The 14208-nt window shown below is 42.6% G+C and overlaps 1 protein-coding gene across 1 annotated transcript; it reads left to right on the forward strand.

The window, feature by feature from the left end:
* The first annotated feature begins 2934 nt into the window (after positions 1-2934).
* Positions 2935-3849, forward strand: LOC110574336 (probable G-protein coupled receptor 148). The gene has a single exon (XM_021682997.1). It carries the CDS (start codon positions 2935-2937, stop codon positions 3847-3849), a length of 915 nt encoding a protein of 304 aa, XP_021538672.1.
* Positions 3850-14208: the final 10359 nt, after the last annotated feature.

Genomic DNA, 14208 nt, shown 5'->3' on the forward strand with positions numbered 1-14208 from the left:
TTAGATCTGGAGGGAGAGAGGTTTATTATAGTTGTAGCTATAGTAATTTGGGGGGAGAAAAGAAGCTTGTAAAATTTTTCTTCAAAGGAAGCACAATGGGCGTCGCCGATGCTCTGTGTAGGGTTTCAAGTCTTAGAACACAGCGAGGCCAAGCCCCGATCATTGCTGTTGGGATGTGCTGTAAAATAAACCAGACATGTGTGTAGGGGCTGGTGGGGGCTGGGGGACATGCAAGTGCAAGAAAGCCCTGCTGAGCAGAAATGAGGAATCCAGCAGGGAAGCTACAGACATGATTGGGATTCTGGGCAGAATGGGGGATGGGGAGCAAGACTGGATGATAGGGGAGCACAGCCCATCAGCTAGGTCAAACCCAGCGACAGTGAGCTCGGGAGTGGGCCCAGGCAGACAGGGAGGCCGTCGCCATTGTGGAGGCTGCCAGCAATGACCCCTTCATTCTGGGACTCAGAGGTTGGGTTTTAGGTCCTGGGAGGGGGCCTAGCAGGACAAGGCAGGCCCTGTCCTAGAGAGACAGCAGTTCTATTCAAGACTCAGCCACGGGGAATAAGATGAGGACATTCCAGATCAAAGGCGGGGCCAATCTTGTCTCAAGAATAAGGAAAAAGCGCAGATACTCCTGGCCCAAGTTAAGATTTGGCTCTTCAGGATGTGAGTGAGGATGACTCTGTAGCTAGAGAAAAAAGATGTGGAGCTTGCAATCCTGCATGGCTGTGATGTTAGGAACCAAGGACCAGAGAAGTGAAGTGAGCTCAGTATCCACAGTCACATTCCTCATTGGCGGCAGACCTAGGCTTAAAGCCCAGTTCCTGTGACTCCCCCAGGCAGGGCAGAGTTCTAACTTACCAGAGTCTGCATGCCATCTTCATTGGGGCCCTTGCTGTCTATGGTGGTGCCTTGAGGACAGTTACAGGAGTGTGCTCTGGGGATGAGTGATGAGGAGGCATTTAATGTGGGCCGATGATGCATTTTTCTGTTGATTATTGAAGGGTTCTGGTATAAGATTTTGACCAAAAAGTCTGCAGCTAAAAGAAAACCTGATGATGAGTTTGACAATGACAATGACCGTTCCCATTTCTATTCCTCTCTGGGGGCTGAAAAGGGAGGAATAAATGCCTAGAGTTTGACTGAACGATAATGGCACAAAAATCCATCTGAATGGGAGAAATTCCCCACAAAGGGTGACAACACAATATGCAGGGGAGAATAGATGCCTTGGGCAAGGGATTTCATAAGGAGCTGTGACGTCGCGGATTCTCGGCAAGTTGCAGTAGCTGTCTCCACGGTGACACGCTCTTTAGGAATTCCATATAATATACTGTGTCTCTTCAGGGTCCACTTTATATACTTTCAACGCTAGGGGCCGACATAAAGGAACAGAAGGAAACCCGTTTAAGCTAGCTCAAATAATAGAAGGGTGTGTTATATTTTTAGAACCCAAGGACAGAAAATGCAGAGCATCTCAGCAGAATCAGAAATTCAGGAGCCCAAGTTGTTCTCTCTCTGTCTTGCAAGGGCTTTTGGAGCCTTGCAGGGACTTTGTGGTTCCCTCTGCTTCTCTCTTACCTCTCTCGGTCACCTTCTTCTACTCGCCTATGTGCCAACATGACTGGCGGGCCAATCACGTGACATCACACTCAGACTCCATTCTCTGTGAGAATTCTTCAGTCGGATGTTTAAGAAGCAGACACTGGTGCTGTCTAGAATAATTCTCCATGAGTCAGATGTCTACCCCTAGTTCCAATCAGCCTCTCTCTGATGAGAGAGGCGATGCAACAGGTGGTGAGGAAGTGAGTAAAGCCATAGTGGGGAGGCAAAGGTTGGCATCTCTACAGTAGACTTTTGGAGACAGTGATCCTGAAATTTGGGGGATCCCCAGGCTGCGGCATGGTGAGCCATTTACTGCTGTGCATGCTTGAGAAGATCTTATGAGGCTACTACCATTTCAGTGGTCCCAGTCCCTCAGTAATCCTAAGATCCCAACACCTTCCTGGACATGCAGTCTTCCAACTTAACAACAGAAATGGTATTTCTACAAATGGCGTTCAGTTGGCATTGGGGGGCCAATGACATTGGCCAAAAAAGAACTCAGAGCATGCATTTATTTGACCTTGCATTTGACATGAATATCCCTGTAGTGGTTGAGGGGGTGGGCTCTAGAGTTGTACTCTGAAATGCATATCCTGGCCCCTCTACACAATAACCATATGGCCCTGAGCAGGTTACTTAGCCTCTTTAAGTCTGTTTCCCCATTTGTGAAAAGTGCATAAAAAACCACTTAGTGGAAAATAAAACATACCCCAGGATTGGTGAATAATATGCTCTAAAAATAGTTTTGATCCCTAGAAAGTACTGGGTAAATGTCACCCGTGACTGCTGTCATTTTGTAAATATCCTTGTCATGTCTTATGGACCCAAATGAATTCAGGACTTTGCATCAGTGGCTTCCCCACATTCCTTACAGTTCTTGCCCTCAAGTCTTCCCCAGACCTTTGCATGTGCTAAGTGTTAACAAGTGCTTGGTGGTTCATCATCTGAGTTTTACAATGTTGTGCTTTGTGGCTCCAAATTGAAAAAGTTCTCACAATCAAAGATGGAAAAGGACGCACCAAGAATAAAACCTTGACCTGATTTTGAGCAATTTGCTGACTCTTGAGAGTCCATCTTTCAAACTTTCCTTTTGGATGGTTTGAGTATGTGCCCCGCTCTTGAAATAAAGTGAAGGCCCCAGATGATTTCTCCAGTTTCTTTGATCCATGTCAGTGCTATCTAAAGTTGTTGTTCTCTCTACAGAAAAACGTGTAACATATTCCTTGAGATTTATGCAAGATCACAGAGCTGGAAAACCACACCAGAACCTTTAAGATTCACTCCTTCTTGTTCTTTAATCCTGCAGGAGCCAAGTTGCCCTGAAAGATCATGAACTTGTCTTCTGAACACTGCAACATATCGGATTGGCTGAGGCTGGAAGCAACAGTGAAGGCCTCTGTATACACAGTTGCCTTCTTCTTTGCCACATTTGTCACTGTCATCATCATCATGATGGTGTCACAGAATTCGAAGCTGAAGAAAGAGGTCCGATACATCCTCCTGTGCCACCATCTGCTGTGCATCTCCTCCTACTGCGGCCTGGGGGTGGTTTTCCAAGGGATGCGGGCTCTGCTGGCCAACAGTCCTGTGCTTATGTGCTGGGTGGTATTTGGGGTCCAGCTGAGTGTTGGAGAAGGGATCCTCTTCACCCTGGCCTTGATGGCTGTCAACACGTACCTGGCCATTTGCTGGCCTTTGAAATCTCTGTCCTTTGTAGATTCAGTTAAGTATAGGATTCTGGCTGGGTCTTGGACAATCATTATATTCAAGAATGTTTGCTTATTCCTCATAGAGGGCACTAACCCCACTCAGGGTGCTGTTTTTAAATCTGAACCCCTTTGCCCTGTGATCTTGAATGGCTCTGCTGCCAGAGCTATTGGCATGGTTTTCCTTTTCCTTCTTCTGTCCATCATTCTTATAAGTTACTCTCTGATCTACCAAGAAGGGAAACGGGCTGGCCATTTTAATAGATCAAATATCAAAGCAAGGAAAACAGTCCTTATTCATTTAGTGCAGATGGGTTTACATGTGATACCAACCCTGATATTCATAGGCTTGGGAAAGATGTGTGGGGTGTTTTTCTTTGCTTTAAATCTGGTGCTTTTCGGAGTCTTTGCATTTGCCCAGTGTCTTAACCCTCTGATCTATGGGCTCTGGAATAGAGAGCTGCAAAGCAGATTGTACCGTTGGATGTGCTGTCAGCAGTGGTGTGGTCACATGATGGCCAACAGAGAGCCAGTTTAACCCGAAACACAGCCATTTTGAATCAATAACTCTAGCCCTGATGGATCATCAGCTGGGCGTGAGGACTTGCCTTTTACTCAACCTAAAATTGGTGCCTTGGTTTGATGTTGAAAGCAATACGAACGAACAAGTCAGAGTTTTTCAGCTGGCTTGCAAACTTCGCTGCTGTGTACATGAATTGGCCTCTGTAAGATCATTTTGTGTCTTTAATTCTAAACCCAGATCAACATTTTTAGCAGCATGTCCTACTGTGTTTCAGTAATGAGGCAGCTTTTGAGAATGCACTTGTTTTTAAAATTGACAAACAGTCCATGGTTGATATGAAGAGAAGTTTGGCTGTTCCTCTTATATTAATTAGGCATAGGCTTGGCTACATATAATAACAAAACAGAAACAAAATAACAATGATTTTTTAAGGTTTGAGATTGTCTGTCTGTTTGTTTGTTTTTTTTTCTGATGTAAAAGAAATCTGGAGGTAAAAAATCCAGTCCTATACAGCAGCTCTGTAGGCAACAGGTTCATGCTCTTCTATTCTGCCATGATTACTATACTACCTCATGACCCAAGATGGCTGTTAGTGGTCCTGTCATCACATTCATACTCCAGACAACAGGAAGGAGGAAGGGGCAGAGGAGGGTTTATACCCTCCTTCTAAAGACACTTTTTAGAAATTACACAAAACGCTTTTTCTTATATTTAACTGGCCAAAACTTAGTCATATGGCGATGCCTGGCTTTAAGGGAGAGTGGGAATAAATTTTAGCTGGGTGGTACTGTCGCCAGCTAAAAATTGGGGTTCTTGATACTAAGAAAAGAAGGAAGAATGGATATTAGGAAGCAAACTTATTTCAGGGGCCATTTTCCTCCCAACCAAATAAAGTATAAAGAAAGACAATGGATGGGTTATAATCACAAAAATATACTCAGCCTCTTTCAATATGATACTTGGAGTTAACTTTTCAAGATCCCAGAACACTTTAATTGTATTATGTTAACAGTTCTCAAAGAGAATGGCATCAAGAAGAACATTGAACTGGTTTAAACATGGGAATTAACTCATGATTTAAATCTAAGCCATTTTGAGACAGTAGTACAAAATAAAGTTTTTCACGGCAATTTACATATGAGATTTCTTTAGATGAAACATCCATTTCTGAGTAAGTCAGGATTCAGTTCTAGAAACAGGAATCATCATTCTAGGTACTTTAGACACATGGGGTTTAATATGGGACTTAGATGCTTATGAAGACACTGGCAGGGCTGGAGGAGCAGAAATCAGGAGCCACCACTTGTTGGTGTCAAGATTCCACTGCAGGTGGGATCTGGTGGTCCAGCAACCACTTCCACCATTGTCCCCCATGCCTCAGGCCCCTCTTAATGTAGTAAGTTTGCAAAAGAAAGAGCAACCGGAAGATGGCCTCCACTTCCTTCCATCTTCCAAATCTCAAGTGATTGCTTCTAACTGGTGGAACCTATCTGGCATCCAGACCCTAAGAACAAAGGAGTCTGGGAAATGTAGTTACTAGTTTCACAGGAACAGGAAGTTATCCCAAAATGGGGGTAAAATGAGGATTGAAAGAGCCAATCCATGGGATCCACCATTATGACATTTAGTTTTATTTACAGGTGATAACAACAACAGAAGCACATGAGCAACTATTATGCTCCTGACACCATGCAAGCCATTTTATATACACAAAACCAAATCCCCACAACAGGTATATAATGTACATATTATCATTCCTGATTTACAAATGAGAAAAGCTGAGCTTTAGAAAGGTCTTACAGGAGCTTAGGAGGACAGGACCTTCCTTTTCAGATTTTCCATTCACATGTGTTGGCTGAAGGTGACCATTTTATCACCCTTGAGAGCTGGACAAATTGCTTAGGAAATTTGGGCTTCAGTTTTCCACTTTGCTTTGGGTGTGGACACCTGCCTTGTGGGAAAGAGCCTGCTTTGATTACACCCTCCCATCTTTGATTACACCCTCCCATCTTTAGGCCCCCACCTTGTTTTCAGATTCTAGTGGCTTCCATATCATGTCTGGACTCCATTTTGGCTCCAAGTCCTTCTTGGCTCTTCTCTGGGTGTTCATTGTCTTCTCTCTTCCTCCATTCTCAACTCTGAGATTTCAAAGCATGACCTTCTCTTCTGCAATATGCAAGTCTCTCCAAGGCAGGAGAGACTGCCAAGGCTGATTACCTTTGTGTCCTGGCACTCGACATAGTGCCTGTAGATGGCAGGCACTCTACAAATGATGTAGTGGACTCACTGGTCAATAAGACATGTCCTTTTTACAAATTCCATCCCCACAAAACCCAAGCTGTCTCTTAGTTTTTATTGAAAAATGAAATAATCTGAGAGCCAAGAGTGGAATAAAAACTCAAAAAATCTACCAAAGTTAACTCAATTATAAGCCCTAAATCTAAAATACACATCTTCATCTTCTGTAGCCTGTGGTACCTTCATAAGAAAATGTTGAAAGCATCCAGGCCATTGTTCAGAAGAAGTTCAAGACCATAAAATCAGCCCCATTAATGAATTTTAAGCATATTTTTTTCCTTTGAGAAGATCAAGGGCTATGGCTGGAACTGCCCTACTGATGACCAAGCAAAGATACATAAGCAATGGGGGAAAACTACACATTTACCCCTGATGGAAGAGGGGAAAGGATGCCAGAGTGTTCTTATGAGCCAAGAGGAATTGTGGAATGATCTGACCTTGGGGTTGTTGGAAAAGACCTGTCTTTACAGACTCCTCGCCAAAGGAGAGAGGTCATCAGCAAAAAGAGGCTGGAAGGTACCACAGGCTACAGAAGATGAAGATGGGATGAGGAGCACCTGGCCAGAGACAAGGATTGCCCAAGGGCCCAGAGGGGGTAACTTTGATTGACTCCACAAAGCGCTATTGAAGAGAAAGAAGTATCACTGGGAGACTGCCCCACCCAGAAGATGTAAACATCATCCTATATCTGCCTTTGGTAAGGATGGTCTCTCCTGCCCCTTATATCTCCTCCCAGCTTCTACCTCTGCTAACCTTGCAGGAGTCACAGGCCACCTGGGGGTTTGGGGGAAGCTGACTAGAAACCTTAATTCCCCCTTGAAATGTAGCAAAACACATCCACAAGTTCCAGGGATTAAGGCATCTTTGTGGGAGTAGTGGATGTTATTCTGCCTACCACATTTGCTAAAATGAGATTGTTCTTTGGACCTCAAAAAGACCAAAGAACTTTTTATTATTTAAGAATGATCAAACAAAATGCTAATCCAAACCACAATGAAATTACACCTCACACCCATTTGGATGGTTACTATCAAAAAACACAGAAAATAACAAATGTTCGCAAGGGTGTAGAGACATCGGAACCCTTGGGCACTGTTGGTGATTGTTAAATGGTGCAACCACAACAGAAAACAGATTGAAGTTTCTCAGAAAATTAAAAATGGAGCCACTGGATTGACCCAGCAATTCCACTGGATCTCATACTTTTGAAAGCAGAGTCTAGAGGAGATGTTTGCACAGCCATGGACATAGCCCAGAGGTTGGAACAATCCAGATGCCCGTTGATGGATGAATCAATAAACAAAATGTCATCTATGCATTCAGCCTTCAAAAGAAGGAAATCCCATCACATACTGCAACATGAATGAACCTTGAAGACATTGTGCTAAGTGAAAGAAGCCAATTACAAAAAGACAAATGCTGTTTGATTCTACTTATATGATGTATCTAAAGTAGTCAAATTCATAGAAACAGAGAGTAAAGTGGTGATTAGTGGGGGGGGAGCTGGGGCTGGGAAGAGGGGGAAATGGGAGTTGTTTAATGGGTATGAAGTTTGAAATGAACTTTTTTTTTTCAGATGAAAAAGTTCTGGAGATCTGTTTTACAGCAATGTGAATATACTTGATGTTATCAAACTCTACACTTAAAAATGGTTCAGATGGAAAATTTAATGTTATGTGATTTTTAACTACAATTAGAAAAAAGAGTGATAGACATTTCTAACTATGACATATACACAGTATCTAAGGCTAAGTGTGTGTGTGTGTATGGAGAGAAATTTGTATTTCTGTATATATACATGTACAGTTACAGGACCATTCTTGGGCAATTGAGTCTGGCATATTTCAATGAGTTAAGTTCAGATTGAGCCTATCATTATACCTATAGTTTATGTTGCATTAATGTTTTTTAAAATTCAGAAATATTGCTCAATCATTTGTACTATTGGCTGAATGTTTGTGTCTCCTTAAAATTCCTGTGTTGAATCCTAACCCCCAGTGTGTGGTATTTGGAGGTGGGGCCTTGGCAGGTGCTTAGGTCATGAGGGTGGAGCCCTCATGAATGGGATTAGCCCTTATAAAAGAGACCTCAGGGAGCTCCCTTGCCACTTTTGCCATATGAACGCACAGCAAAAAGACTGTCACCTAGAAAAGGGCCCTCACCCAAACATGCTGGCACCCTGATTTCAGATTTCCAGCCTCCAGATTTGTGAGCAGTAAATTTCTGTTGTTCAGAAGGCTCCCATCCTGTGCTATCTTGTTCCAGCAGCCTGAACAGAGTAAGACACCTAGCTTCGAAAGTCACACAGCACAACCCCTGCAACATTCCCTGTGTTAGCATTGAGGAACCTAGTCTAGTCACTTGCAAGGGAAGGGGAATTAGACTCCACATTTTGGAGGTGACAGTGTCAATGAGTTTATAGATACATTTAAAAACCAGCATGCCATGTGATTGGTTTTGCCAATGAAAAGCAAAACATGCCACTCCCGGAGGAAAACCTTTAAGAGCTGAGGTGTGATTTTCCACATTCTTGTCCCTTTCCAATATTGAAGGGACATGTTTATATGGAGTAAAGCTGAGTCATTGCATGGGGGACAGCTGCTCTAGAAAGTAGCCCTGACCTTTAGGGTACCTTACATGAGTGATAAATAAACCTTTGTTGTTTTGAGCCACTGAGATTTATTTATTTTATTTATTTTATTTTTGAGGGGTTTCTTTTTTTTTTAATTTAGGCAACCCACAGAATGGGAGAAGATATTTGCAAATGGCATTACAGATAAAGGGCTGGTATCTAAGATCTATAAAGAACTTCTCAAATTCAACACCCCAAAAACAAATAATCAAGTAAAAAAAAGGGCAGAAGACATGAAAAGACACTTCTCCGAAAAAGACATACAAATGGTTAACAGACACATGAAAAAATATTCATCCTCATTAGCCATCAGGGAAATTCAAATCAAAACCACACTGAGGTCCCACATCGGGCTCCCTGCTCTGCGGGAGGCCTGCTTCTCCCTCTCCCACTCCCCCTGCTTGTGTTCCCTCTCTCGCTGTGTCTCTCTCTGTCAAATAAATAAATAAAATCTTTAAAAAATATATATTTAAAAAAAAAAAAAAACACCACACTGAGATGCCACCTTATACCAGTTAGAATGGCAAAAATTGACAAGGCAAGAAACAACAAATGTTGGAGAGGTTGTGGAGAAAGGGGAACCCTCTTACACTGTTGGTGGGAATGCAAGTTGGTACAGCCACTTTGGAAAACAGTGTGGAGGTGCCTCAGAAAATTAAAAATAGAGCTACCCTATGACCCAGCATTTGCACTCCTGGGTATTTACCCCAAAGACACAGATGCAGTGAAAAGAAGGGCCATATGTACCCCAATGTTCATAGCAGCAATGGCCACAATAGCCAAACTGTGGAAAGAGCCAAGATGCCCTTCAACAGATGAATGGATAAAAAAGATGTGGTCCATATATACAATGGACTATTACTCAGCCATCAGAAAGGATGAATACCCAACTTTTACATCAACATGGATGGGACTGGAGGAGATTATGCTAAATGAAATAAGTCAAGCAGAGAAAGTCAATTATCATATGGTCTCATTTATTTGTGGAACAAAAGGAATAGCATGGAAGACATTAGGAGAAGGAAGGGAAAAATGAAGGGGGGGAAATCGGAGGGAGAGATGAACCATGAGAGACTATGGACTCTGAGAAACAAAAAGGGTTTTAGAGGGGAGGGGGGCGGGGGGATGGGCTAGCCTGGTGATGGGTATTAAGGAGGTTGCATACTGCATGGAGCACTGGGTGTTATACAAAAACAATGGATTGTGGATCACCACATCAAAAACTAATGATGTATTGTATGCTGACCAACATAACATAATAAAAATAAATAAATTCAATTAATTAACATATGGTGTATTATTAGTTTCAGAGGTAGAGTTCAGTGATTCATCAGTCTTATATAACACCCAGTGCTCATTACATCACATGCCCTCCTTAATGTCCATCACCGAGTTACCCCATACCCCACCCCAGTTTGTTTCCTCTCCAGCAACCCTCAGTTTGTTTCTTATGATTAAGAGTCTCTTTTGGTTTGTCTCCCTCTCTGATTTCATCTTGTTTTATTTTTCCCAGAGTTTGTTTCTTTGAGTAACTAGAATCATGCTGTATGTATTGTTCTTTGATGTGCTTGTTGATGTTCTCAGCCTAGCACACTCCTTTTATCCATTATGTATTCCACAGAATTAGTGTCACTATTTGGATTGCTTCATGCTGCTCTTATAATTATGCCCACTTTTGTGCACAAACTTGAGCACAGGGCTGGAATTTGAGGGGAAGAGTGTCAGTTTGAGCCCTTGTTGATCTGAGGTGAAGGCATGTTGACTTGGCATTGAGCAGGTGGCAGGCAGTGCATGCTGACTCTGCAGGAAGATGGCAGGATTATGGATTTGGGACCCATAAGCTGATGGCATTGTGTGTGATGGGGACATGGCTGGTTTTGCTCCTGTTCATGAATTCCTTTAACTTTTGCTTTTCTGGAAAACTCTATCTCTCCTTCTATTCTGAATGAAAGCCTTGCTGGATAGACTATTCTTGGCTGCAGATTTTTTCCTTTTAGCACTTTGAATATATCATGCCACTCCTTTCTGGCCTACAAGGTTTCTGCTGAAAAATCCCCTGATATCTTTATGGGGTTTCTCTTATATGTAACTGCTCTCCTTTCTCTTTCTGCATTTAAAATTCTCTCTTATCACTACTTTTGGCCATCTTATTTACTTTGTGTCTTGGTGGAAACCTCTTTGGGTTGGTTTTGTTTGGGGCTCTCTGTGCATCCTGGATCTGGATTTGTTTCCTTCTCCAGATTCAGGAAGTTTTCAGCTATATTTCTCCAAATAAATGTTCTGCCCCCTTTGCTCTCTCTTTTCCTCCTGGAATCCCTATCATGTGAGTGTTATGCTTGATAGTGTTGCTGAGTTTTCTGGGTCTATTCTCATTTTGTGTATTTATTTTCCCTCTCATCTGCTCAGCTTGATTACTTTCCATTACTCTGTCCTCCAGGTTGCTTATTTGTTCTTCTATTTCCTCTTGTTTGTTATTTATTCCAGGTGGTCTATTTTTAATTTCATTTAGTGAGTTCATTATCTCTAATCGGTTCTTTTTTAGGTCTCCTATCTCTTTGTGGAAGGTCTCATGGAGGTCCTGTTCTCCTTTCTCAATTCTAGTGAGTATCTTTATGAGCATTACTTTAAATCCACTATCAGACATAATACTTACCTTCATTTTGTTTAGGTCTCTTGCTATGATTTTGTTCCACTCTTCCATTTGGGACATATTTCTCTGTCTCTTCATTTTGTCTATTGCTGTGTTTGTTTCTATGTGTTGGGAAAGTCAGCTATGTCTCACACTTGAAAGTAGTGGCTTTATGAAGAGGTCCTGTAGTGCCCCACAGTGCAATGTCTTCTTTTCACCAGAAAATTGTGCTTCAGGGGTGTCTCCTATGTGTGTTGCTACAGGGGTGTCCTACCGTTGTGATGGAGCTGTGTTTGCCTTCAGTCCAGCCTGCTATGGCTCTCTGCCTGTTGTGGGCAAAGTCTGGTGTCTGTGGTGTTAGTGGGCTGATCTGGGCTGCCTTGGACTTGAGTAAGACCAGGTGTTTGCCAGAGATGAAGTAGCACCAAACTGTAGGACACTTTCCCTGTGTTGTCCCCTGAGAAGCTTTTGTTGGTGGGTGGGGCCTGCAGTCAGACCAGCTGCCTGCCCGCAGCCCACTGCTGGGGTCACAATCAGACTGGTGTGTGGTTATCTTCCCCTCTCCCTGGAGCAGGACTCACTTTGGTGTGGTGTTGGCCCTTGTCTCGGCTGCTTGCACACTGCCAGGCTCGTGGCATGGCACTGATGGGATTTTGTCAAGAGCATTTCAGAGTGGGTGGATCCACTTTGCTGTGGCCTCTTGTCTACCTCCGGCAGCAGAGAGTGTTCTGCCAGTCTTCAGGTCGCTTTCTGGGTTATTTATGCCAATGTGGGTGTTCTTTAGGTGGCCACACTGCACGAGGTGAGCCCAGGGTCCTCCTACTCCACCATCTTCCCAGCAGCCTCCGAGCCACTGAGATTTTAGAGTTACTGCATCATAACCCAGTCTATCCTGACCAATGTTTCCCAGCATCCAAATTTGCAAAATGGATTGTTTCAGGACAATCCTGGAGATTACAGTGTATGATTCAAAAAGATAGACTGCATTACCAATGCTCCTGATGGTACAGAACAGGGGTTGGCAAACTATGGTCCACAGACCAAATGTGGCCCACCCTCTGCTATTGCATAGCCTGCATATGACATTCAAATTCCTGTGCCCATGAAGATTTTTTGGACCATGCCCATTGATTTAAGTACCACTGATAGCTGTTTCTTGTCACAGCAGTGTCAAGTAAGTGGATGGCCCCCACAGCCCAAATTAGTTACTATCTGGCCCTTTGTAGAAAACATTTGCTAACCTTGGCCTAGAAAGACAGTCTGGCAAAACACGGAATTTGATGACTTTGATTTGAAATGTGGTTCAAGAAAATTGGACCGAATAGATTTAAGAAACACCTTAACCAAATAATTTTCTTTGCATCTATATTTTTATTGGCTCATAGGTGATATGGGATAAAAAAAAATCTGTCTAAATAAGTTTAAAAGCTTACTGAATAAGTACACAGTGCAATTCCTAAGAAATAAAAAATAATTGTGGCATAGTTTAATTTGCAACTTTTTTCCCCTTCCTTACAATCTGTAATGTCCTAGACTCAATAAAATATGGTAGCATAAAAGATAAAAAGTGAAAGAGTTCTCTGGAAAAGTCTTTGAAAGCCTCATTATGATTAGCAGACTGACTCAGCATCTCTTTCTTGCACTTATTCTGCCCCCGGTGGTTGGCCCAGTACACATAATACAGTAGGTTGTGACTTACCATTGCTTCGATATCTAGGTAGAACATCTGGATTAAAGAGCCTTAAATCTAGGGAGTTTTCTGAATGTCACTGAGCTGTGTGGGAGACTGGAATGGTAAACTGCAGCAGGAATGCCTTAGGGTAGATGCTGTTCCCAGCCTCATCTGGAGATGAGATGTAGTTCTCATCTCCACACCGAGGGTAACTGCTGCTGGAGAGATCTGGGATGAGTGTTCATTTGTTTTCTGTGGTCTCTGTTGTCAGCACTTCTGAGTATGGCTGTCTACATGTCCTTATTTTAGAGAATTCAACCATTGTTTTCTGGTAAAATACAGGGAAGCTGAAGATCTCATATGGGATAGGCTGTGCTCTTTTTTTTAAAATATCTTATTATTATTATTATTTTTAATCCTCACCTAATCTGGAGATGAACTGTTAGCTGGGATGAGAGGAAGGAAAGCAGGCAATTCATTCTAAATCATTATCTTAAGTGTAGGGATCATAAGGGCACAGAGCCTTCTTCTGGGTATTGTGCCTTTTAATGGGTCTTCCACTGCAGAGGTCTTGGCAGAAAAAGTCTAGAAAATACATCTGTTGCTGTCAAAAGTGTAAGTAACAAGAATGATCAAATTTAGGGGACCCATGTGGACCAAGTGGGACCAAAATGGGGGGTCTGACTTTGGGTGTAGTTCTTTTGAAGTCAGGTTTATTGAGGCATAATTTACATACAGTAAAATTCACCCCTTTTAGATGTAGATTCAATGAGTCTTGACGAATGTAGAGAGCCTCCTGACACCAATACAATCAAAACAGAGAACAGTTTCTGCACCCCAGGAAGTTCCTTCTGGCAGTCAATTCCCTCCCATCCCTCTACCCCCAGCCCAGGGCAACTATCAATTTGTGTTTTGTTCCTCTCACTTTTCCTTCTCTAGATGATCATACAACTGGCATCTTGTAAATGAAATTATCCCATTACCAGCTATTATGGACCAAATTATGTTTTTTCCCCCAAAATTCATATATTGAAATCTTAACCCTGAGTACCTTAAAATATGACCATATTTGGAGATAGGGCCTCTAACAAGATAATTAATGTTAAATGAGGTCATATGAGTGGCCCCTAACCCAGTAAGACT

Source organism: Neomonachus schauinslandi, chromosome 3 (genome assembly GCF_002201575.2).
Source record: "Neomonachus schauinslandi chromosome 3, ASM220157v2, whole genome shotgun sequence".
Classification (NCBI taxonomy): Eukaryota; Metazoa; Chordata; class Mammalia; order Carnivora; family Phocidae; genus Neomonachus; species Neomonachus schauinslandi.

Excerpts from the sequence above, each read along its gene's own strand:
- LOC110574336 (XM_021682997.1), top strand. The coding sequence starts at position 2,935 with ATGAACTTGTCTTCTGAACACTGCAACATATCGGATTGGCTGAGGCTG.